This window comes from Palaemon carinicauda, chromosome 41 (genome assembly GCF_036898095.1).
Source record: "Palaemon carinicauda isolate YSFRI2023 chromosome 41, ASM3689809v2, whole genome shotgun sequence".
Lineage (NCBI taxonomy): Eukaryota > Metazoa > Arthropoda > Malacostraca > Decapoda > Palaemonidae > Palaemon > Palaemon carinicauda.
The window spans coordinates 22,426,639-22,453,592 of record NC_090765.1 but is presented as its reverse complement, the minus strand read 5'-3'; the positions used below and the strand labels follow the sequence as shown (position 1 = coordinate 22,453,592).

The following is a 26,954-nucleotide window of genomic DNA, read 5'->3' as shown; positions in this document are numbered from 1 at the left end:
CGCGATAACCTTGGCCGATCACCGAGATCGTCCAAGCATCGGCCCCGAGATGTTGCCACCTGCGGACGCAACGCTGAAGGCATCCCCCCACAGGTGGACACGCAGGGGGACTGCCACCCCTAGGGCTTGCGGCCGCGGCCGCCACCCCTAGAAGTCTTGCCTCCCCTGGAGGACTTACCACCCCTCTTGACCTTGGCTGGAAAGGGCTGGGGCTTAGACACCACTTTCTTAGCTGCCGGTGCCTGTTTTGGAGCCTTACGAGGCTGTTGCTGCTGTTGTGGCGGGGCTGGAGGCTTATAGGGCCGAGTTGTAAGGGCCCTGTGGAGGAGGGAGTCCGTGCTGGATTTCCTCCACCTCTCAGCCGTTCGCTCCAAGTCTTGAGGCTCAAACAGGCTCTCCCCCAGGAGGGAGGCATGTCGGAGCCTACACACATCTACGGCGGGGACCTTCGGATGGAATCTCTCGGACACAGCATCGCGACGCTTCAACACCGAGTTGGCCCACAGGGTGGTAACCTGGTGCGCCAAGAACTCGATGGAGCGGGTGCCCGAGAGCAAGAAGGTCTCTAGGGCCTTCCTATTGGTCTCCTTGGACAAGTCCTCAGATCGCAATAGGATGCCCAGAGATCCTAACCAGAAGTCCAGCCACGAAGTGGCCTGCATGGCACACTTAGCGACCTTCTCGTGGTTAAGGATCTCTGCCGCCGAGAACGACACCTGCCGGGCAGAGAGTTTCTCCAAGGGAACTCCCTTCGCCAGCTCCTCCACAGAGTGATGGAGCGGAAGAGCGAGGTTGTGCTCACCCAGGATCTCGAAATACCTCCTCTGCTGAAGGCGAGGAGGAGGGATGAGTTTGTTCCCGGCAGTGGAACGACTGGAGGAGGCAAGAAGTGCGAGCTGAGCATTGGCCCTAGCTCTGGCACTCTTCAGCCCCCGAGACCAGGGCAGAGCTGCACTGGTCTTAGGGGCCTTCCGAACGTCGAACACTTCATCCAGAATTGTGTCTTTGCCTTCACGGGGGGGGATGACTGGATCCGTAAGACTGTTAAGTTGCCTTATCAGGCTTAGGACCTGCCAGAAGGCATGTTCGGACTCTTGCTGTTCTCCTCCCTGTGGGCTGGCAGCTAAGTCTCCTGCCCCAGGAATCTCTTCCTGGGGTGATACGTGGACATTCCCCTGGGTAGTCATGGGTTCCTGTCGAATCCTTGCAGAGGATTTAGGGATGGTCTTGGAATCCTTGGGCTCCCTCCTAGGAGGGATACAGGATCCCAACAACGAGGTTCGAGGGGCCCCTTCCTCACGAGACAATTCTCCTGCCTGAAGCGAAGTCTCCCCCCCTGGTGCCGGGGGGAAGACTACCGGTCCACTGGACTCACCTGAGGACGGAAAGGCCTCGTCCACGGGAGAAGGAGAGAGTACTCGTGCAGGAGAGGGAACCCTCGAGACCGACCTCTTGGGAACCAACTTCGCCCTGGGGGAAGTCACCACGAAGTCCACTCCTCTCTTTCTCTTCAGCGAAGGAGAGACAGCCGCTGGTTTGTTACCCTGGCCGGCGAGTGCTGGTTTCATAACCCTCACTAACGCCCGTGCCAGCGGACCAAACCAAGTCTGCTGCTCAAAGGACACAGAGTCCGAAATCCTCGCTAAGGTGAAAGGGATCGGGCGATCCTTTGGAGTGGACACGACGGTACCTGCCTGAAAAGAAGGTGGGGAAGAATGTTGTAATGACCTGTCCTCGTCCTGCAATACCAACCTGTGCTTGGATGGAGGTGATCCCGAGTGCCGTCTAGGAGCACGCGTCCCTGCTGCTACCACCGGCTGTGGAATTCGCCGCGAACTATGGTCGCGCGAGGGTGAACGGTCGCGCAAAGGCGAATGGTTGCGCGGGCGTACAGGCGAGCGGTCGCGCGGGCGCGCAGGCGAGCGGTCGCGCGGGCGCGCAGGCGAGCGATCGCGCGGGCGCGCAGGCGAGCGATCGCGCGGGCGCGCAGGCGAGCGATCGCGCGGGCGCGCAGGCGAGCGATCGCGCGGGGCGCGCAGGCGAGTGGGCGTGAGGGTGGGCAGGTAAAGGAACACGTGTCCGAGGCGACGAACGCAAGCGATGGCGCGACGGCGAGGGATCGTGCTGCCGCGTAGGTGAAGAAGATCGCTGGCGATAATGATCACGTGATGGTAAGCGATGGCGAGCAGCATGTGAAGGTGAATGATTGCGCGCAAGAGGGCGATCATTCAGGGTTGAGCGATGAGGAGCAGCATGCGTAAGCGGGCGATCGTTCAGGGTTGTGCGATGGCGAGCAGCATGCGTAGGTGAATGATCGCGTGAAAGGGTGCGATGGTGATCAGCATCCGCAGGAAGGCGATCGTTCAGGGTTGTGCGATGAGGAGCAGCATGCGAAAGCGGGCGATCGTGCAGGGTTGTGCGATGGCGAGCAGCATGCGCAGGTGAATGATCGCGTGAAAGGGTGCGATGGTGATCAGCATCCGCAGGAGGGCGATCGTTCAGGGTATTGCGATGAGGAGCAGCATGCGAAAGCGGGCGATCGTGCAGGGTTGTGCGATGGCGAGCAGCATGCGAAAGCGGGCGATCGTGCAGGGTTGTGCGATGGTGATCAGCATCCGCAGGAGGGCGATCGTTCAGGGTATTGCGATGAGGAGCAGCATGCGTAAGCGGGCGATCAGGCAGGTTCGTGCGATGGCGGGCAGCATGTGAAGGTGATCGCTGGCGAACTGGTGATCGCTGGCGAGCTGGTGATCGCTGGCGAGCTGGTGATCGCTGGCGAGCTGGTGATCGCTGGCGAGCAGAAGGTCGACGCGTGTCCTGTGAGAGGATAGGTTCACGAGCAGGAACGGGAAGATCGCTGGCGCGTTGGCGAACATGTGTTTCTGACACACGATGGTGAGCAGGGAGTTCAGCAGGAACTAAAGGGTGGTCAGAGACCGCAGGGCGATGGTCCTCAAATGAGCGCTGACGCTCGGAAGAGAGCTGACGAGCAGGAGAGCGCTGGCGAGGGGGGCGAACCTCAGGAGAGAGCCGACGAGCAGGTGAGCGTTGGCGAGCAGGAGAGTCTTGGCGAGCAGGAGATCGTCGACGAGCAGGAGATCGCTGGCGAGCAGGAGATCGTCGACGAGCAGGAGATCGCTGGCGAGCAGGAGAGCGCTTGTGCGCTGGCCCTGCTCGCGTAAGGGAAGAATCCCTTAGCCCCGAAGGGACCGTTGCCCGTCGGGTGACGAGTTCTCCAGAAGGCGAAGATCCGGCAGGAGATGGAGAGCGGTCCGCAGAGAGGTTCAAGGAGGGCGGAGTAGTCGGTTGAGGCTGACGAGGAGAGTCCCCCCCGGAGGACGAAGACCCAAAAAGGCGCCTCTTAGTCCCCCTGTAAGGGGAAGGGAGGCCCTTGTGGCGTAGAGGGCGGTGAGCCTTACGGCGGAGGCGGCCTCGGGGGAGATCGTCGGGACCATCGGTCCTCCGAAGGGGAGTCTCCTTCAAAACACTTCCCTCAGAAGGAAGCTGGGCAGCAGTCGAGACCGAAGGACTCACTTCCCCCTTCGAAGGATGCACGGAAGGAGGAGGAGAGCCTAGAGCACCATCACCAGCAACAGCACCTGCGTCGGAAGGCCCAGCCACGTCGGAGGCCTCTGTCACCACGACGTCGACAATAGACAGAGGGTCTACCTCCGCTACCACCGGCGACTGTTTAACAGCGGCCCCCAACGAGACAAGGTCAATAAGAGCGACCCTGGAGGGCAAGCCCTTAAGCCCCAGGGACGACCAAATCTGCAACAGATCATCACTGGATAAAGAATTATTATCAATAACCTCCCCCGGAGGAGGAGGGGGAACCGCCTCGCTATGGGAGGCGACGCCCTCTCCCCCCACCGAAGGTAGGGAAACAGAACAAGGGCCTGCGCTCCCACTCGGACGACTCTCCTTAGGAGGCGGACGAGGGGGAGCTTCGGAGGAGGTTTGGGCGGCGGAAGAAGAGTCCCGAGAACCTTCCTCCTTCAAGGCTAACCCCGGAGGAGAACGGTCTCTCTTGGACTTCTTCTTACGCCGACGGCCAAACCTCTCCCACTGGGAGGCAGACCACTCCCTACACTCACGGCACATGTTATCCTGGTCGCACCGTCGGCCCCGACATTGAGGGCAGAGGGTGTGAGGATCCGTACTCACGTCCGACATGAAAGTCCCACAAGGACGGCCGGCAACTCCAGGGCATGTCCGCATATTAAATAAAAGAAAATAACTGAAGGTCAACTTCCAACCAATCACACAAGCTGTAAAGAAAAAGAAGAAAATTAAAGGCTGTCAGCGAAGGCGATGAACAGACACGTCTGATCACCGCCGAGCCAAAAGTGAAGTGAAGCAAGTCACCGGTGTGTGGAGGGGGGAGGGGTAGCAAGCTACCCTTCCCCACCCCCCGCTAACTAGCGCGGGGGTAATTAACCCTCGTTAAAAACTATTGGCTCGTCATTTCAGCTGCGCTAAAAGTAAACCCTTTGTAAATAGCGTGGTTTGTATTTCGGTTACGGAACAAATAGAATTTAAAACATTTAAGCTTTGAAAGAAGAATGAACAAAACGTCAGAATCGATTTACTCTTTCTGCAAAGTGAAACCGTGACTCTCTCTCTCTCTCTATCGTAACGATAGAGCGCAAACTGCGTAGCATAAATAAACTAAACGTTAGTTCATCTTTGAAACAGTACGAAGACTATTCAAAGAAAATCTTTCATAAAATATCTATTAAAAAATATTCATTTAATAAGTTTTAAATCATTAGCTCTTTAAAAGCTATTTACGATTGAAAGGGCTCAACGTTGTTTAACTTCGGTTTCCAAGTTAGGACCGCCTACTCTCAGGAAAGGTCGCATATAAACAAATCATTAAAATTTATTTTGATGTTTATTATAAATGGAAAGCTAATCGAAGAGGCCTAATAAAGGCGGTTGAGATATAAAAAATATAGAGGAAAATCTATAATTAATTTATAACGTGATGGCCTAATAAAGGCGGTTGAGATATAAAAAATATAGAGGAAAATCTATAATTAATTTATAACGTGATAAGATAATTGCTAAAAGCCTAAACACACTTCCGTCTAAGGGAAGGGTCGGCCATTTAAAAGTCAAAGAAAGTCCATACTCTCTTTGTCATCTAAAAATTAAATCTATCCAAAAACGAGTTCAAGATTTAAGATGAAGATAAAACACCTGCACTGCGAAAGCTCAAACCAAAATGAAGTACTTCACCAAATATGTTGAGAAAACTCCAGGTTCTACAGCGAGTATTGATACGTCTTGTCGTCAACGTCGACAGAGAAGAATTGAAGGTTTTGTTTACATACAAGAGTGGTATCTGGCCGACAGTTGGCGCTGGTGGGCACACCCGCAACCTTCATAGCGATCGCTCGCGAGTTTTTTGAGTGTGTTTTCTGTCGAGCCGCAGAGTTGCAGCTATTATATATTCACCGGCTAAGTTAAATATTTAAAAAACACTTTTCATTAATAGTTTATCCTCCTGTTTTTTGTGGGATGATATTTTCAAAAGTTCCCTGCAATAATACACATGCATTTCAAGCCAGTACATGTTTGACTACACTATTATTCATTGCTATAAATTTTTGAGTGCCTAATTGCCATGATCTACAGTAGCTTGCAAAATTACAAATAAATTCAATACATAAAAGGTAGAAATATTTTTCTTTTACCTGTAGCCTATACTTCCAAAGTGTTCCAACTTCTACTCCAGGAACAGGGCCAAAGTGGTTCTGTGGCACAAGTGTGCAAATCTTCTGTCTGCCAGCACAAGCAAATCCTTTCCCCCAGTCTCTACTGGATTTACCTGTCTGGGATGCCATTTTGGCCTTCTTTTTACTTTCCTTAAGCTTCTCGCCAGCTTTCACTATCTCGGTATCATCATTTTTGCAGAGAGGGCAAAACCTGAAGTAAAAACAATAACAAATCAAACCCATGAAATGTAACAAAGAATTGCAAGGTGACACTAACCTGTACAATACTAGTACTGTATCATTCAACGTAAAACATTAAAACAAGATAAAAAACTAACAAAGAAATATTCATACTATAAATCAAACTTGACAATTATGATATGAAAATACATTGAGAAAACAGATAAAAGATATATTTACTGGATGCTTAAAATGTTTTGTATATCTGGTCAACTTTACACAAGTACCCCTCAAGCCAGTAATATATATTTTTTTTATTTGCATATGGTTTTATCACCACTTACAGCTGTCTAAGAAATTGTGACTGCATGTTACAAAAAAGTTAAATACGCAGATAAAGTTCAATATCACAATGCTTTGCTAATTTCCTTATTAGCTGGAAAGCCCAAGAGTCCATGAGTAATATTGATGGATATCTATTCACGATTACAGTAATACCTCTAGATACAAAATTAATTCGTTCCGGAATGGCTTCCGTATAATGAGAGTAGTTTCACGTGTAAATTGCTTTAGTCATTCCAAGCCCTACAAAATTACATTATATTCTATAATAAAGCTGAAACCACAATGAAATATAACCAAATACATTTGAATCATTCAATATACCTAACCTAACTTAATAGATGTAAATCAAGTACTAGAATATAATGCAATAATAAAAGGAAAATAAAATACATACAGTACAATGATGTACATAAAATATACAGTATCATATGTACTGTACTTTATTAATGTTACCCTTACTGCAGAGAAGTAAATCTTCTATCATGCATGACCAAACCGTTTTTTCAACAGTAGCTAATTTATTATTCAGTAAAACAATTCACATACTTTGGTGATATGTCAATAAATAACCTACCTGTTTTTTTTTTTTTTTTACACGATCGTAATTCTAAGCTTTTTTTTTCTAATATTAGCAAGATTCATTGATTTTAATATGTACATGTACTTTGAAGAATTAATAAACTAATTATTCGGTAAATAATTTAACTTGTTTATTTGCTACAATGAAAGAAAAATATATCGCTAATGTTTTAATTTGTAGTAGCCTTGTGCATAAGTACATACAGTACTGTACTGTACGTACAGACAATACAATAGTGTACCGTTCATTATGTTTTTTCACTTAAAAATGTACTTATCGATATAAAATTATTTGTAAATAAATATCATTACATTAAAAGGAAAAATGTTAGCATCTGTTATTTATTTACTGAATACAGTATATTGTTAATGTGTTTCATATGCATAATAGCATTGTTCATTTGGTCTTTTTAACTATTTAATTCACTCTTATAAGACAAAAGCACAGCAGACTCAACTTATATATATATATATATATATATATATATATATATATATATATATATATATATATACTTATATATATATATATATATATATATATACTTATATATATATATATATATATATATATATATATATATATACTTATATATACATATATATATATATATATATATATATATATATATATATATATATATCAGGAGAGACTGATGCTGTTATGCAAGTGAATTTTCAAGCTGTTTTGTTGTAATAATGACTTTTCTTTCAAAGCTATTCTGCACTTTCTTACATAACTATGAATGATTCCCTGTATTTGGTCCCATATACATTAACTATGAATAGTAAGTTTTTTTTCTTGTTATACTGAACAAGGAAATAGGGGGCATAGTAGCGTCATTGTGGAGCAGCAATTATTTGTGAATGTTAATGTCAGTATAGTCATATTATTACTCCTTCCATTTCATATCTAATTAATTACCTTTCTTGACTTTACATCATTTTCTTATTCTTATACATATTTTATTTACTGTACAATACTGTACACATTATACATCATCACAGGAGAAAATTATATTTGAAAGTACACCCGTAACTCCATTTACCCAGAAATCTGATAAATGAACACATTACGTAAATTCTCCAAAATACAAAATATTGACAGTTCAAACTTGGAGCTAAACTTGAGACAGTACTTAAAAATCAATGATCGCTACTCCTAGTGCTTTCCCACACCCTCCCTCTCTTGGTCATAGTTTTCTCATCTCTCATCTTAACCTGTAATTCCTAGTACATAATACTGGAGAGAGAGAGAGAGAGAGAGAGAGAGAGAGAGAGAGAGAGAGAGAGGAGAGAGAGAGAGAGAGAGTGAGAGAGAGAGAGAGAGAGAGTCAAAGTCAAAAACCTTTATTCCATTATAAAAATGGTTATTCTGTTACATAACAATATACATTATTTACATAAAATTCACAATAATTGGATTGTAAAAATTTAGGATATATATACATTCAAGTAAAATTTAAAAAATATTGCTTAAGTTTCTTTTAGAATAAATCAGAACTAACATTTATACATTTTCTTATTTCCAGAGGTAGTTTATTCCAGCAAGCTGGGCCCCTTATTGCCATTGAGCGTGAACCCAAATCAGTTCGATAGCTGTCTACAAATAGATTTTCATTCTGTCTGGTTAATGCATTCCTACAATTACCAACTGTAGGAAATGTGTATAGCCAGTTGGGATATTCTTTTCTCAAACTTTTAAAAACAAAAACACAAACATCGTACATACACTTTTCTTTTAATTTTATCCACTTTAATTGCTGGAGGGTTGGGGTGATGTGATCGTGTTTTTTCACCCCAATAACGGCTACTCTACCAGCAAAGTTTTGGATTTTTTGAGCATTTTCCATGTGCATATCATTAGTAGACCCCCATATCTTAATACAGTAGTTTATTACACTCAAGACCCGACTTTCCACAATAAAAGCTCGAGTAGTATCATCAAAGTAAAATACTCTACGAGAGAGAGAGAGAGAGAGAGAGAGAGAGAGAGAGAGAGAGAGAGAGAGAGAGAGAGAGAGAGAGAGAGAGAGAGAGAGAGAGAGAGAGAGAGAGAGAGAGAGAGAGAGAGTGTGTCTCAATTTCATTACTGCTCTATTCAGTAGTGTTGAGTTGTAGTAAAACTGTGTGATCTAATTTTGGTTACCTTATCTTACCTACTTGTAGCCAACATGTCAACACAAGAAGTAAAGGATTTAAGAAATCGTGATAGGAAATACATTATACTGGATGACAAGGATTAAGGCTATCACATTTTTAGCCTACTCAAATTTATATGAGAAAATACAATAACAATAATTAAATAAACATAACCTACAAAACTCAACATACCAGTACATCCAATACTGTATAGTAATTAAATATGATATAAGAAATGAAAGGGGGAGAGAAAGGGTAGTGTAAAAAAGTTGGATTAGGGAATGATGAGGATGGGTAGGGGGAGGGAGGGAAGTTGGGAGGGACAGGATGGGAATAAACAATGTTTGAATGCATAGGTTGGTGATACTTGGTAACACCATGTAAATAATGAGTTAGTCAAGATTCAAAAGTAACCTGACTAACTATATTTGATAAGGAACTGTATCACCAAAAGTAAACAATTGTCTTGTACACTGTGGTAAAGTACCATTTCGGTCAAATGATAAGTTTGAAAGATATTTGCATAAAACAATGACTCAAAGTCCTTGAAATTTATAGTACCTAACATAATCTAAGATATGCTGTACAATATACTATAGTCCATTTCTTTTAGCGAGTCATATTAGCACCGACTGGCAGCGGTGCCCTTTTAGGTCAGAAAAGTTTCCTGATCGCTGATTAGTTGGACAAGATAATTCTAACCCATCAGCGACCAGGAAACTTTTCCGAGCTAAAAGGGCACCATTGCGAGTCGGTGCAAATATGACTCGCTAAAAGAAATGGACTATAATTATGAAACTATGAAAATCTACTTAACAATTAGTTTATTTCCAGTTTTTACATAACTTGTAATGGCCAAAATTTCTAATTACCCACCAATTCCTGTCCCTTGAGTTACAGATTGACTTTTACACTTCCATTTGACTTAAATTTTACTAAAAAATCACCTATAATATTTTAAAAGAGCAAATCCTTTAAACCAGCCATGTCAGCTTAATAACTAATAGTGTAATTAATATTCAAATAAAATTACCATGATACTAACCATTCTTCAACATCAGGAATCTCTTTCAAAGGTGGGTTGAGGCAATAGATATGAAAGGCACTGTTACATTCATCACACAAAAGCTGCTGCCCAGGGTTATCTTTGCCACTGCACTCATGGCAACCACATTCCTTGCATTTCCTTTTAGGATTATCTTTGCAGGTATTGCAGTTTGGTGCACTCACTCCTGGAACGAAAAAACTAATTTATAAGGAAAAAAGCATGTAGCAAACAACAAACTAATTTTATTCAGATGTTATTGGAACAAAGTTGGAATTTCTAATAAAAAAAGGGTATGAAAAATAAGATATACAAAGATTACTTTAGTAATGTAAAGTTAAAAACCTTAAAATCTTATCAATTTATGTTAAGTACATTGACATAACCTTTATTACCAGCTAAACTACAATTCTAGATGGAAGAGCAGGATTCAACAAGCCTAAGGGCTCAAACAGGGAAAAGAGCCCAGGGAGGGAAGGGAATAAGGAAACATAGAATTGTGTGCCTGAGTGTAACCTCAAGCAAATGAACTCTAACCCAAGACAGTGGAAGATCATGATACTGAAGCTATGGCACTACCAATGATTGAGAACAATGGTTTGATTTTGGAACTGCTTACCATAGCTCGAGTCTCTTCTGCCCTGACCAAGTGGTAAGTAGCCACTGGACAATCATAGTGCCGTAGTTAACCCCTTGAATTAAAAACTTTTCAATAATCTAGTATTAACACATGTATAAGACAACAGAAGAAAGTGTAAAGAATAAGCTACACTATTGGTGTAGGTGCAGGAAATTGAAAAATTAGCCATAACCAAAGAGGGATCCAAAGTAGTACCATCTGGCATGTCAAAGGACCCTATAACTCTCTTGCAGTGCCTTGGCCAACCTTGTGACCTATGGGAAAAAAAAAAAAGTAAATCAATCCCAGCTTGATTCAATATCAATTAAATCTTTTGAATACTTACGTTATGAAATTTCAAGTTATTTTTGGTTTCTCTTGTAGAACATTTAATACAAGAAGGTTAGCAGCTGGAAAAAGGTAGACAAAATTGCCAATTGGGCAGTCATTTGCTACTTCATTATATAAGCTTAACAATGAGGGATATCCATAATGATATAGTGGCTTCACTTAAGAATTCCTCTTCCAACATCACATGGAAAAAAAATGGGTAGCTGAACTTCTATGAAGCAGAGAAAGTAGCCTGGAAGATGATCTTCGTCAAGGAAGACCAGCCAACATTGCCCTACAATACCAATGGCATAATCGTATATCAACGGTTAACAGATTTACAATACCATGGAGTTATCCATAATTATCTCCAAACGATAAATATTTCAACTCTGAGTTCCAAAAGCTATTGAACCTTATCAGGTGTATCATGGCAAGGGGGACTGCTCTTATTTCTTATGCCAATACTATGGGATTTCTCCAGTGACTTTGAGTACCCACATAATGGAAAGATTATTTCAGGAGCAGTCTTCCCGCATAACAATCCCAGAGAGGAAGGACACACACACACACACACTCTCTCTCTCTCTCAGCGGTAGCCATTTTGACAGCAAGAAAGGAGCTCAGGAGGTACTAATTTTCCAATGTTGATAACCTCATTGATATTACAAAGCTTTATCTAGAGTAAAAAGACAAGCGTCAACTTAAACAGTAAGCCCCCTATAAACCCTATGACAGTTCAACTCCCAATATGTAAAGCACTGTATATCTTTCATCATAAAAAACATAAGCATAATTTCCCTATCTTTAAGGGAAAAAACCTATTACATAAGCCAAAAACTAAGACCTTATATCGCCATACTCCTTAATAATACATTTGATTTATTTTCCTGACTCACTTTGCAATCCCAAAGATATTTCAAAACTTATTACAATCACTTCTCAATTAAATATAAGTATGTAAAGGTATTAAAATAATTTCTAACATATGAAACAATTATGGGCAGGTTACAAAATATCTCCAAAAACCAACATTCAACTTACTTTTGGTAGGGGAGCCATTTGTCATATGATCATCCATTTCTGGGTCTCTATCAGCCAGCTTAATATGTTCTGGGATTTTGTAGAGTTCATCCACGAATCGGATATGACAATCGTCTAAAGGAGAAGCCTCCACGCCTAAGTAGACAGTGGCAATAACCTCTTTCTGGGTTCTTGTATTCATAACTTTAGTCACCTGAAAATACAAGACAGTGAAGTAAACTGTAAAATGAGAAAACTACATTAGATAAGGAAGTAGTGAAACATTCTTTACATTTACAATGCTCTAACACTAAGTGTATAAACAAAGTATATAAAACTACACCACAAGGTTTTAAAAAACTAGCCTAATCCTTCTACGCATCTATATGTTGCATACAGATTAGTTATAGGATTTTAAAGTTATTAATTCAAGTTCATCAAATTCACAAGAAAAATCTGTATACATTATACAGTTCAACATACGTCCTCACTGAAATATATTATTATTAAGGCACAAAGATTACTGGAGCTTACTTTGCAGTCATACCAATGGCCTCGTTGTCCTGGTTCCTCTAAGTTATAGTTGGCCATTATCATATCACCAGGTTTAAGTTCATTAAGCTTTAAGGTAGCTTTTGCTCGAGGGCGGATGCAGTTCAGTGTGTGTAAATTTGGTTCATCATCTTCATATCTAAATAAAATAAACGAATATTATTCTTAAATCTAAATGTCAGATAAAGTCTGGAAAATGTATACACTTAACTTTCAAGGTAAGAAATAATGAACAAGTTCAGAGAGAAACATACCCTTCAAACACAATGTGATATAACAGACCATCTTCAATGTCCTTTTTTGGGTTCTTTGATATCTTTACAATTTTGCCTTCCCACCAAGTTCCATCCACCAAATGTCTTCCATCAATCAAGTCTCCTGTTCTGTAATATTCACTATCTAATTCACCTTTCTCTTCTTGGCTGCTGACCTATAACAATTATTAAAAAATACAATTATCACAAAGATATCCCAAAGGAAGGTTCTTTCTGGAACTAAAATAACTGAAAAGTGGCCATCTTTTTACTCTCAAATGGTTTGAGGTACTGTAATTGCTGGTTTAAACACTATGATGTAATTAAGTCCCATCCAAAGAATCTCAGGTCTGGCCCAATCCATTGGTACAAGGCAAAAAGAAAATCCCTTCAAGATTTTACAACAAACAACCAATTATCATTGCAATTGATTTCATTAAGTACATTCCATTTTTCATGTACCTATGCATATAGAATTTGGTTTGCATAACAAGTTTTAATGCTTCATTGTGAATATTAAAGAAAAGATGAAAAGATACCAATCAGAATGGAACTGCCATAATTACCTTATTGAAAAACAGGGCATAAAAATTAACCTATATTCTATAACCACCCATTTACTTTTCATGTAAGAAAGTGTCAATTAATCTTAGTAATTGAGTATATTAATTAAACCAATCAATAGAATGACTGTTGTAAAATGGAAGCCACCTCTGCACACTCAATTAAGCAAACAAAATACAAAAAAAGTGAACCTGTCTTTTAGAACATTAAGGGATTTTGAAAGTTTACTTGAACGGGAAATCAAAAGTATATAAAAAAAAAAGATTTCAACTTCTAAATAAATTTCAAATTTAACATCTAAGAAACTTGTACATTATTATACATTACAATAATTAGCTAAGTACATAGTAAATATATACTATACTCACAAAAATCTCTCTAGATTACATGAGGCAGTAAATATTCCAAAACAAAATTACCTGATGGTTCTCTTTGTCTTTAGCAACAGAATCCTTCTTCACGGGAGAACTCTTACTTGGTGTGTTACTGGTAGTGATGTCGGCCAGCACTGGTTTGACCATTAACATCACAACATCATTAATGTTAATATTATAATCAAACAATGTGTGTCCATTTTCCATCTGAAACAAACAACATAAATGATGAGTAAATATGAAACTATTTTGACTACAATACAATACTGAAATATAAAAATCACAAAATTAATAACAAACAAATGTTACAAACCAATTTCTAATATTGAAACATCTTTCAGTGCAAGTCTAACAGATAATGAAGTTTGGTAAATTGAAAGTACTTTACAGTTATCACAGCTGGGGAGGGTCACCCATTTGCCTTATATTATCTACTAGATTTTTCCCTTTGACTTTAGAACTATAGAGTATGATGAGAGAATCTGGTTTATATTATTTAAGAAACACATGCACAATTCTAAAGATTTATTTTTGCCTACAAAAATAAAAACTTTTGTCTTCTATGGAAAAGACAAACATTTTGGTGGGCAGTGGTCCCTCTGAATCCAATGGCTTGAATTCATCTTCACCTGGAATTGCAATCTTTCCTGGTTACTGCATGAACAAGCAGGGAAACTTCTGCAACCTCTTATGCAACTAGAATAGAATATCAAAGCTAATAGGGTCTAGCAAAATGACAAATTTGGAAGTAATTTACATTTTTCCTAAAGATACAAAACTTTAGCTCTTTACATAAGAGAGAGATTCCGTGGAAGCTGGCGCAAGGGCTATAAAAACGTCTAGCTAGGTGTCAACAACCCTCCCAATAGTTACCACAGTAGCAGAAGGAAGCCTGGCCCATCCCCACACTCACTACAGAGACCATATTGTACTGCATGCTGGACTTGCTCTGGGAAGGTGATGGCAGGACTAGTATTGGTATGTGTACAGAATTTCAGGTTTGTATAGTTAGGAAAAATACAGTCATTTGTTCCGACACAAAATACAAACCTGAATTTTTTTCCAACATAGAGTAGACGATATGTAGGTGGAAGTTCATTCAACTGGTTGAATACTGACAAGGGATTGTCACACTCAAGCTTAATGAACCTTGGGATGGGCTTCTGCACCACAGAAAAGATACCTCTGAACACCAGGGATGTGCTGATGCTCCTAACGTCATGAGCTCTGGGTCTTCTTCCCTGCTGACTTAGGGAAGGATTGAGGGGACAGTCAATGGCCTAACTAATCTAGGAGGAAACCATGTTCTAGATTATCCTCCTTCTGACCCTGCCTTGCTAACAGGATGTTTGATGTGTGGGCGAGCTCTTCTTGTACACCTAAGATAGCGACCTAGCGCTCTCATAGGACACAGAAACAGTTGATCCGTATCATCAGTTACTTCCCGCAGACTTGCAATCCAGAAGGCCCCAAACTTAGAGTACGCAACACCCGGATTTCGAGTCTTAGCGGTAAACTCAGGGACGAAACAGTGTAACCTGTGACATTGTAGGACAGACCATCCAATTTGATGACACTTCGCAGAGGCCAAGGCGAGAAGGAAGGCTGTTTCAACAGTTAAGTCACAGTTTGATGCTTGACTTAACAATTCATAAGGAGCTTCTTTTAGGGGTTGCAAAACTTACTTTGTCCCCTGGTCTGACTGTGACTGCATTTGGAGTGCAAACTCGTTCAAGGGTGGGAGACCAATGACGGGTCTTTAGCCTCCAAATGCCTTCTTTACAAGAAAGAGTCGACTGAAGAAGAATGGGAACTTATTGACAGCCTCCTGGAGAGCACCCTTCTCAAACATGGTCTGGACTTCTGCCCGAAGGACTATGTACCCACCTGAACCCCTCTCAAAGGACAAGGACATCACTGGATAACAAATCATAGGGAGAGAGCTGATGAACGGGACTATGTAACCCGATCGAAGGACACTTACTGTTCAGGGTTTGGCCCGGTGGCACTCCTTAACACTACCAACTGTATCTCGGGCATCACACCACCAGTGGAATTGCAGGGAAATGGCCCCCTAGCGGGGGTGTTGTCCTCGTTAGCTTCTCTCCTTCTCCTTCCTAGAGTACTTTTGTCCTGAAAGGGATGTTTGGAAGATGACAAATTCGTGGATAATTTGGATTTTTCCTAACTATACAAACCTTAGCTATTTAATAGGGGTATTATTTTCAGCGTAGCTGAAATGACGAGCCATTAAAATTTAACGAGGGTTTACTACCCACACCGCTAGTTAGCGGCGGTAGGGGAGGGTAGCTTGCTATGCACCCCTCACACACACCTGTGCTTGAGCTCACTTTGCTTGGAGGTAGGACTTCAGGGGGGATAGGGCTGGCGGGCAAGTTTGATTAAATAGCTAAGGTTTGTATAGTTAGGAAAATACAAATTATTTACGAATGTCATTTGTTCCGAAACTGGAATACAAACCACGCTTTTTAATAGGGGTGACTCACCCATTAGGAAGGGTGGACGTCCCTGCCAGTCTGGCTTTTTGGTTTGCCCGGGGGCTTGTTATTTGAGTGTGTAAGCACCCAAGAAATAAGGAGTCCCTGCACCTCGCTAGAACATTGCTACGCAAGGAATGCGGCCTACGCAAGCTGTGTGTGAAGGTATGAAGAAGTGTGACTCGTCCTAGGAAGTTGTTCTGAAGTTCTTCAGATGGAAACTTGTAGCCTAGGACTTTCCCAATACCACCTCGTCAGGGTATGGGGACGTAACAGCATTAGTCTTAATACTAGGAACATAAGGAAGCATGGTTTACCCGCAGTGGTTTGAGGTCAGCTATGTAGAGAACCCAGGATGCTGCTTTCCTTACGAGAGGGGAGGATGAAGAAAAGAATAAGAGCCAGTCAAATCTTTTCATTCACGCAGATTAAAACCGGGTAACAGTGCCCTCAACCTTCTGCTACTTGTCCAATAAGGAGCTTGAGGTATACAACCAGCTGTTGTGCAGCCACCACTTGACCGATAGAGATCGTATCGAGTTCCTGTGGGTCACGTCTTGCAGGAGAAAGGTTGTGAAAGTCACCTGGAGCATTCACATCCTTTCTTGTAAAACCTGCGACACAGAGTAATCTGCTAAGAAGGACCAGGGGCCTAACTGTGAGTCGTCATGTCGAGATGATGTTTCGGTGATCCTCCTCTAGTCTCTCTCTGTGCTGACAAGAGGAGGGATCCAGGCAGGATATTGCCGTTTTCTTTAGGTAAAGTCTCATACCTTACCCTGGGTACAGTAACGGATGATCTGGATCGTCCGTTACCTAGTTGAGACTTGTGTAGGATCCGTCACCTCTGGAGACTGTGTCTGATGACATAGTCAGTGACAAAACCGAACCTTGTCTTTCGCCCTTCTCAATAATGGCCGATGTCGACAGTTCCTTAACTCATATGGTTGCTGTCCGAGTGTGTAGGAACATTGTGTTCTTAAATCAGAAGGAAATTTGTTGCCTGGTGAAGTGGAACACAAGGAGGTCCCTTTAGGGATCGAAGATTGAACTATGTTCTGAGAGGGTCTCAATTCCGACAGGGAAAAGGCAAGTAGTGAGTCCATATGAGTTAGGAAAAGTCTATCGATCAAGGTTGAGTGATCATCTTTACCTGTCGAAACTGAATAGGGGATCTTTTCCTCTTGCATATACTCGAGGATTCCGCCATTGCTGCAATCGAGGTATCGAGAGAAGAGACACTTTCCCATGACGCCAACCACACAAGACGTGACACAGCCTGGTAGACTGATGCTGAGGAATTCCTCAGGTATCTAGAAAACCTCTTCGCAAAGAGGTATTGGGTAGTCTTCAGGCGTAAACTCATAGTAAAGCTATAGCTTGTGGTAAGTGTCGAAGTGGGTTATCTGATATGTGGAGAGGGTTCTCTTGAAGGCTCTATCAGGAGCTGCAAAAGGTTTGGAAACCTTTCTGCATAATGCCATAGCGGAGCTAGGAGAGTCCTTGAGAGGTTGAACGATGTTCTAACCTTGTTGAGTGCCCTTCTTCAGATAAAACAGGGACGAGACGTAAACATCATTGTTGTACCCACCGTTGTTGCCAGAGGGCCTTGGGGTCTAGGGCTGGTGAGCAACGGTAGCCTGAGGTTCAGGAGCATTGTGAACAGATCCCCCCCTAGTTGGAGAACCTCGTAAAGTCGAGACTTTGTTGGCTACATGGCGATCCAAAGTCCATTCGGTATACCTATCTGAGATGCTGTGCACAGATTGTCCGCGAGCCTGTTCTTCCAGTCTGGAATGAAGCGGGCTGAAAGTGGTACCGAACGGACTTTGGCCCATCTTAGTGTTTATACTATTAGATGGGAAGATTCTACAAGCCAGTTCCTACTTGCTCGTCGATGTGAGTCTCTATGTGGTGTGCGGTGTGTCGTCCATCACATCACTGAGTGGTCTGTTAGGAACCGATGAGGCTGTTGAAGGACCGGAAAGTTGGCCTTCATCTCTCAAGAGATTTAAGTGAAGGTACCTTCGGGCTCTGTCCAGAGGGCTAAGGTCGTGTGGTGCAGCACTATGGTCCCTCCTTTCTTCTTTTCCGACTCAGTCTCCTGGATATGAAGTCGTTCTCGTTTCGAGAAGGTTTTTGTGGAGATTGGTGTTTAGAATCATTCCCAGATACACCAGTCTCCTGGGAGGGAAGTAGGGAAGATTCCATAAGTTTACCCTGATCCCTGGATCTTAGTAAAAAGACTTCAGAAATTCCAGTGTTAGTGCACGGCTTTGTGGAAGATGTTGGCATGTGGTTGTCTGAGTAGCTCGTGTCGCGGAGGGAGTTCTCTTGGAAGTTCCGTTAGGAGTTGCAGAAGGTCCGGAAACCATTCCGTGTGATGCCATAGCGGAGCTATAAGGGTCATCGAAAGATTGACCGATATTCTAGTCTTGTTGAGCACCCTCCTCCTCAGACAGAATGGGGGAAAGGTGTACACGTCGATGTTGTCCCACCGTTGTTGGAAGGCATCTTGCCAGAGCTCCTTGGGATCCGGAACTGGGGAGCAGTAGAGCGGAAGCTTGAAGTTCAATGCTGTCGAGAACAGATCCACAGTCGGGGAACCCCACAAAGTCAGGACTTTGTTGGCTACTAGATGATCCAAAGACCACTCGGTACTCACTATCTGAGACGCTCTGCTCAGACTGTCGGCAAGCACATTCCTCTTGCCTGGAATGAAACGTGGCGATAGTGGAATCAAGTGGACTTCGCTCCATCTCAGTATCTCTACTGCGAGATGAGGTAGCTGCTTTGAAAAGGTACCTCCTTCCTTGTTGATGTAAGCCACTACTGTGGTGTTGTCGCTCATCACCACCACAGAGTTTGAAGGGCCAGGAATACAGCCTTCATCTCTAGCAGATTTATATGGAGGCACTTTTCTGATTCTGACCACAGGCCTGAGGTCCTGTGATGCAGAACGTATCACCACGACAGAGTTTGAAGGGCCAGGAATACAGCCTTCATCTCTAGCAGATTTATATGGAGGCACTTTTCTGATTCTGACCACAGGCCTGAGGTCCTGTGATGCAGAACGTGGGCCCCCCACCCTTTCTTTGAGGCATCCGAAAACAGCATCAAATCCGGGGGAAGGACGAGAAGATCCACTCCTCTTCGTAGGTTCTCGTCTGTCACCCACCACTGGAGGTCCGTCCGTTCCGCAAGTCCCATAGGGATCATGACGTCCAGGGAGTCGTAACCCTGATTCCACCGAGACTTGAGTCGCCACTGGAGGGATCTCATCCTGAGGCGACCGTTGGGAACTAGACGAGCCAAAGATGAGAGGTGACCGAGGAGACGTAACCACGATTGGGCTGGAAGTTCTTCTCGTCTGAGGAAAGGGCTTGCGACCCTCCTCAGCCTTGCTATCCTGTCGTCTGATGGGAAGGCTTTGTGGAGATTGGTGTCTATGATCATGCCTAGATATACCAGTCTTTGAGTGGGGAGCAGAGAGGACTTCGAGATTTACCATGATCCCCAGATCTTCGCAAAGTCCCAGAAGTTTGTCTCGGTGTCGAAGAAGGGCTGACTCCGGGTCTGCTAGGATCAGCCAGTCGTCCAGATAACGGAGGAGACGGATGCCGATCCTGTGTGCCACGACGATATTAGGGTGAACACACTGATGAAAACCTGTGGTGCTGTGGAGAGAGCGAAACACAGCACCTTGAACTGGTAAACATTGTTGTCTAGGCTAAATCTTAAGTACTTTCTTGAAGACGGATGAACTGGGATCTGGAAGTACAGTATGCGTCCTTCAGATCCAGTGTACACATTAAGTCTCGTGGTCTCACTACAAGTCTAACCGTGTCTGCGGTCTCCATGCTAAACGGAGTTTGCTTGACAAATTGTTCAGAGCCGAGAGGTCGATGACTGGTCTCCAGCCTCCAGACGCCTTCTTTACAAGAAAGAGTCGACTGAAGAAGCCTGGAGACCCGTCGAGGACCTCTTGGAGAGCGCCCTTCTTCAACATGGTCTCGACTTCTGCCCGAAGGGCTTGCCCCCTTGCTGATCCCATGGCAAGGGAGCTCAACGACACTGGATCCGCTGTCAGGGGAGGTAGAGACGTGAACGGGAAGCGATATCCCTGACTGATTACGGAAATCGTCCAGGAATCGACCCTAAGTTGCTGCCACCTGTTCGCGCAACTTTGTAGGCATTCCCCCACTGATGGACATACAGGGGGACTGGCAATCCTAGTGTCTGCGGCCTCGGCCGCTCCCTCTAGGATTCTTTCCTCCCCTGGAGGACTTTTTGCTTTTCTTGTCCTTGACAGGAAAGGGCTTAGACACCAACGTCTTTGCTGCAGCAGCCGGTTTCGTGGTCTTGGTAGGGCGTGGCTGCTGGGGTGCTGGAGGTTTATAGGGCTTCAATGTCAGAGTCCTGGTTGGACTTCCTCCACCTCTCAGCGGCCTGCTCCACGTCCCTAGGCTCAAACAAGTTCTTCCCCATAACGGAAGAATGCCTGAGCCTGCTGATCTCGGTATTAGGGACCTTTTGATGGAACCTCTCAGACACCGCATCTCGACGTTTCAAGATGGTGTTAGCCCACAAGTTCGAGACTTGGTGGGCTAGAAACTCGATCGTGCGAGTACCCGAGAGTAAAAAGGTCTCCATAGCCTTCCTGGTACTTTCTTTGGATAAATCCTCCGAACGTATCAGGATGCCTAAGGTCCCTAGCCAGATATCCAGCCACGAAGTAGCCTGCATGGCACACTTCGCCACCTTCTCCTGGCTAAGGATCTCCGTTGCCGAGAACGAGACCTGTCGGTTGGAGTCTCTCAAAAGGGACTCCCCTGGTAAGCTCTTCCAACGCATGGTGAAGGGGGAAGAGCCAAAAAAGTCTCCTCTACGATGTCGAAGTACCTCCTCTGGTGGACACGAGGAGGTGGGAGGAGCTTGTTGCCGGCGCTGGATCGGCTGGAGGAGGCAAGTTCGGAGAGCTGGACTTCGATCTTGTCTCTGGCACTCTTGACCTCTTGAGACCAGGGCAAAGCCGCACAGGCCTTCGAAGGTTTTTGAGTCCCAAAGACTCGGTCCAAGACCGTGTCTTTGCCCTCACGAGGAGGAATCTCTGGGTCAGCAAACCCATTGAGATTCCTCATAAGGGTCAGAACCTGCCAGAACGCGTGTTCTGACTCCTACAGCTTTCCTCCTGAAGGACTAGCAGCGAAGTCTCCTGTCCCCAAAGGCTCTTCTTGGGGGGACTCGCTGACTTTCTCTGAGTGACTGGCTGGCTCCGGTCTAAGCCTTGATGAAGACTTTGGTACAGTCTTGGAGTCCTTCGACTCCCTCATGGGAGGGATGCAAGACTCCAACAACGACGGTGGTAGGCTCTTCTCCACCCCTACCTGAGAAGACTTTCCAGCGCGAGATGGGGTTTCCCTCATTGATGCGATGGGGGAACGCCTCACCTCACGTGACTCCCCTGAGGACGGGAAGTCTTCGTCCGAAAGGGAAGGAGAAAAAGTGGGGGGGGGGGGGCAGAGGAGGAGGAGGAGGCCTGCCTCAAGGACTTACAGGAGTCAGCTTTGCCCTTGGAGAAGTTACCACGTTTGAAACTCCTCTTTTCCTCTTCAGGGGAGTAGAAGCTGCCAAGGATTTGTGGCCCAGGGCAGAGAGAACAGGCTTAAACGCCTGCATGACCGCTCTGACAAGTGTCCCAAACCAAGGCCGCTGGCTAACGGCTGCGCTGTCAGATACTCTCTTTAGAGGGAAAAGGATCGACCAATCCCTGGGAGGAGTTATCAAAGGGGGTTCGCCTGAAACAAAGAGGATGAAGGTGAAGAAATGTCCCTGGACCTTTCAGGTGTGTGTGTGTGCGTGACAACGTTGCCGCATGTTGTCCTACAGCCTCGTGCTGAGGGGGGGGGAGATCGCGCCGGGGAGCGTGCTGGCGCTCGCGCAATGGGAAATACCCTGGGTCGCGCGCGGGAGACTGTTTGAGCGCGCTCGAGGACGATGGCGAGGGCCGGAGACAGCAGAGGATGTGCAGAAGGAAGGTTGCGTGCGCGAGGGTGAATGTTCGCGTGCGCGCGGAGGGTCACGCTGAAGAGCCCGTGCGGGCGATGATACTGTTGGGCGCTGGGGGGTGTGTGTGTGTGTGTGAGTGTGACGATGACGACCTTGCCGCGCGTTGTCCTGCAGCCTCGTGCGTGTGGGGGGGGATCGCGCTGGGGAGCGTGATGGCACTCGTGCGATAGGAAATACCCTGGGTCGCGCGCGGGAAACTGTTGGCGCGCACAAGAGGGCGATGGCGAGGGCCGGAGAGAGCAGAGGATGCGCAGAAGGAAGGTTGCGCGTTTGCGCGCGCGAGGGTGAATGTTCGCGTGCGCGCGGAGGGTCAGGCTGAAGAGCCCGCGCGGGCGATGATACCGTTGGGTGCGCGCAGGAGACATCTCTTGCGCGCGGGCGGGTATGAGTACGCACATCAGGCTGGGGAGATGGGCATGGGTGCGCATCCTCGTGGGCGCGAGTGGGAGACTGTGCGCGAAGGCGAGCGCTGACGAGCAGGGGAAGCATTCAACTTCCCTATAGCGCCCAGATCAGAAGATCGTGGGCGCGCAATAGCGCGCTGGAGATCAGGAGCATCGTCGGCAGATGAGCGCTGGCGCGTAAGGGATGTATGTGCCAACTTGCGCATATGCCCTTGTTGCCCCGAAGGGACCGTTGCCTGTCTCACAACAGAATGTGTCGACACCCACAGCGCATCAGCAGCCATGAACGGTGACGGCAGGTCAGCAGGTCTGACGGGTGGAAGGTCGACGTGTCCTTTGTAAGGACGACCTTCCACCGAAGGAGATCGCGAACGATCCGCAGAGAGGTCCAGGGTTGCAGCTGGTAGAATCGGAGAACGATGGCGAGGCTCTTCTGCGGCGGAGACCTTGAACCGAAGAGGCGCCTCCTCACACCCTTGTGAGATGAAGGAAGGCCTCTCTGGTGAAGAGGAAGGCGAGCTTTACGCCGTATGCGCCCTCTGGGGGCCGTGGGGTCAGCGAGCTGACTGTCAGCAGTCCTCCGAAGAGGAGTCTCTGTGAGTGAACTCCCCCGAGGTGGAGAATCACAGGCAGGAGAGACTGTTGGACTTAGTTCCTCCCTCGAAGGATGAGCAGAGGGAGAAACTAAGCCTTCAGCTACATCAGGTTGATCAGGTGCAGAGGTCTGAGATACCGCATCGGAAGCCTCGGCCACCACAACATCGACGATAGACAGAGGATCATCCTCTGCCAAAGTCGGCTATTGTTTGACAGCAGCCCCCAACAGGATCATGTCAAACAAGGATTCTTTGGAGGGCGAACCCTCAAGCCCCAAGGAAGACCAAAGCTGAAATAAATCATTAGTGCACAAATTAATATTCAAATCCTCCCCCGGGGGAGGAGGAGGAGCTGCCTCGCTATGGGAGGCCGACCTCAGAGGGTCGGTAAGGTCAATCTTGAGTCACGGCGGGGGGTTAAAAATTTTGAAATCACGTGGCCAACAAAAGCAGGGCTACAAGCGCAACAAAACGATAGGTTAGTTCGGGTGGGCTTAATCCTCCTAAAAATCTTGACTAGATATTGCCTACTCAAACCTTTGGTTGTATATATAACAAATTAGTGGTTTGGCATAATTCCAGGACGTGTCCAAACAAACCACAATCTTAACAAGGGGGTAAGAATGTAGATTGTTGTGATTTACAAAAACATAAGTCCGAACATCACTAAATTTTCAAGCTTGCACTCCCAGCTAATAAGCGAACGGAGTGCCGCCCAACAGGTGTTATTTCAGTCAGGCAGGAAGCAATGCTTGGAGAAATTTGATAATCGAGTAACTTGGCTATGGCTTCAGCAACCAATGCATTATAACAACCTTTTCCCTACCTAACATTTCATGATAATTATTACAGCAGTATTAAATGCCACTCCAAAGGATGTGTCCCAAGTCCCAACCAACAACAAACTTAACCAGGACGTAAAAATCTATATCAATAGGACAGCATTAAATTGTAAAAAGGAACGCTTCATAGCCTGGGACGACACGGTCTCTATCTATCGGGAAATTTTGAAACTAAGCAACACTTACCAAAGACCTGTGTGTGTGGACCGGGCTGAACTTGGAAAATATTGGCGTGGTGAAGGTAAATTATACATACATACATATACCAAGGCACTTCCCCAGTTTTGGGGGGTAGCCGACATCAAACAAATGAAACAAAAAAGGGGACCTCTCATCTCTAAGTTCCTCCCTGCCTGACAAAGGACTCAACCGAGGTCGGCTAGTACTGCTAAGGTGCCACAGCCCACCCTCCCCCGTTATCCACCACAGATGAAGCTTCATAACGCTGAATCCCTTACTGCTGCTTCCTCCGTGGTCATCTAAGGCACCGGAGGAAATAGCAGGGCCTAAAGGAACTGCGTCACAATCGCTCACCATTCATTCCTATCTCTAGTACGCTCACTTTCCTCTCTCACATCTATCCTCTTATCACCCAGAGCTTTCTTCACTCCATCCATCCACCTAAACCTTGGCCTTCCTCTTGTACTTCTCCTATCATCTCTTGCATTCATCACCTTCTTTAGCAGACAGCCATTTTCCATTCTCTCAACATGGCCAAACCACCTCAATACATTCATATCCACTCTAGCTGCTAACTCATTTCTTACACCCATTCTCACCCTCACTACTTCATTCCTAACCCTATCAACTCGAGATACACCAGCCATACTCCTTAGACACTTCATCTCAAACACATTCAATTTCTGTCTCTCTCCGTCACTTTCATTCCCCACAACTCCGATCCATACATCACAGTTGGTACAATCACTTTCTCATACAGAACTCTCTTTAAATTCATGCCCAACCCTCTATTTTTTACTACTCCCTTAACTGCCCCCAACACTTTGCATCCTTCATTCACTCTCTAACGTACATCTGCTTCCACTCCACCATTAGCTGCAACAACAGACCCCAAGTACTTAAACTGATCCACCTCCTCAAGTAACTCTCCATTCAACATGACTTTCAACCTCGCACCACCTTCCCTTCTCGTACATCTCATAACCTTACTCTTACCCACATTAACTCTCAACTTCATCCTCTCACACACCCTTCCATATAACTGAAGCCTTTGTATACCAGCGGTCAGTTCCTCACGCATTGATTAAAAATGGATATTAGCTAACCTAAAGTTTCCCCTGTAACCTGATCTACTAGCCATTTCCTTACCTAGTTACCTAACCCCCCTTCCACTGCCCTATTCTAAGTTAGAAATAATAATTTATACAAGTGGCCGCTATCGTACATACACCACAAAAACTTTATATTATGGTGTATCAGATCATAATAAAGAAAATTTTTCCCATAAAGAAAAACAATTTGACAGTAATTAGAGAGATATCACTTGGGAGCCTTTATATATAAGAGGCCAGTTCCTCTCGTGTTGACATCAACTACACTAAACTTTACCCCTTAACTTAACCTACAAGCTGTATCCTTACCTACTTACTTAACGGGGTGCTAACGCGCCCCTGCGACCCTTCTTACACTGCCGTATTCTTAGGTAGCCGGGGTTGTATGTATGATAGCAGCCACCTGAATGTATTATGTCTAACTTAGAATACGGTAGTGTAAGAGGGGTCGCAGGGTGGGGCGTAACACCCCGGTTTGATAAGTAGGTAAGGACACGGCTTGTAGGTTAGGTTAGGGGGGAAAGTTTAGGCTAGTTGATGTGCATTTTTAGTGAACGCGGGAGGAACTGGCCGCTGATATACAAAACTTCATATTATGGTATATAGGATCATAGTAAAAGAAAATTTTCCAAAATAAAGAAAAATAATTTGACAAGTAAAAAGAACTATATCACCTATCCCTAATAACTACATTCTACCCCAATATACTTACCGACTTACTGATATCATACGTAGCAGAACTTAATGACATTCCTCTCGGAGGAAGCGACAGGCATAACTCTTGTACCAGGTAAATAACAAATACTAAGACCTAATCCTCCAATTACATACTCAATCAAAAGAAACCCAACCTATCTTAGTCTAACTCTGAGAATGTCAGTAAAGATGCAACATACAGCCAACGAGATCCACCTGTTTGACTTCGTCTGGCCTGGCCTTATACCCTACACAAGAATTATGTACAAAGATCAGTGAGACCTACAGCAACTTAATTTACCGTATGCCTGTATACAGACAACCTTATCAAACACACATAAAACCTTGACAGTACCTGTTTGCCTCTATAAAATAAACGTTGCCTATCGGGGGCCACATTGAACTTTTCTTTCACAAGGTCCCGGAAGTCTTTCACCTGTGTTGTCTTGGATATAGTAAGAACAGTCGTCTGACTGCCGTCCATGGATCGCACTTTTATATACATCTTGAAAGATCTATAAAGCACTGAATTCAGGAATTACGAATGGCAATTGACCAGGAAGTACGACCGACTGAGAGGGAAGGCGCGGGCAATCTTCGGTCTTGGCGGGAAAGATTTTTGTGAATGTAAATAAACATTTAAGTGAGATGCGCTTCTTGTGAATTGTTTTCACGTGCTTATGTTGCATGGTCATCAGGCCGCTAGATGGCAGTAAAAAATAATTATTTTAAACGAAAGCGTTCTATCAAATTTAAGTTATAAACAATCATGTTATGATTGAAATTGTGAGAATAATATATCTACTATATATGACGAATCATGACTT

General features: G+C 44.8%; 1 protein-coding gene across 1 annotated transcript in view; it reads right to left on the bottom strand.

Annotated features, from left to right (window-relative positions):
• The window catches only part of LOC137632322 (E3 ubiquitin-protein ligase UHRF1-like), a 48,457-nt gene extending 21,704 nt beyond the window's left edge, over nt 1-26,753 (bottom strand). The window contains exons 1-7 of the mRNA XM_068364243.1: nt 26,483-26,753; nt 13,776-13,937; nt 12,793-12,968; nt 12,521-12,677; nt 12,008-12,200; nt 10,015-10,201; nt 5,703-5,934 (exon numbers count right to left, since the gene is read on the bottom strand). Coding sequence (XP_068220344.1) covers nt 5,703-5,934; nt 10,015-10,201; nt 12,008-12,200; nt 12,521-12,677; nt 12,793-12,968; nt 13,776-13,937; nt 26,483-26,632 — 1,257 coding nt within the window. The 5' untranslated portion in view covers nt 26,633-26,753. The remainder of the gene's footprint in view (nt 1-5,702; nt 5,935-10,014; nt 10,202-12,007; nt 12,201-12,520; nt 12,678-12,792; nt 12,969-13,775; nt 13,938-26,482) is intronic.
• Nucleotides 26,754-26,954: the final 201 nt, after the last annotated feature.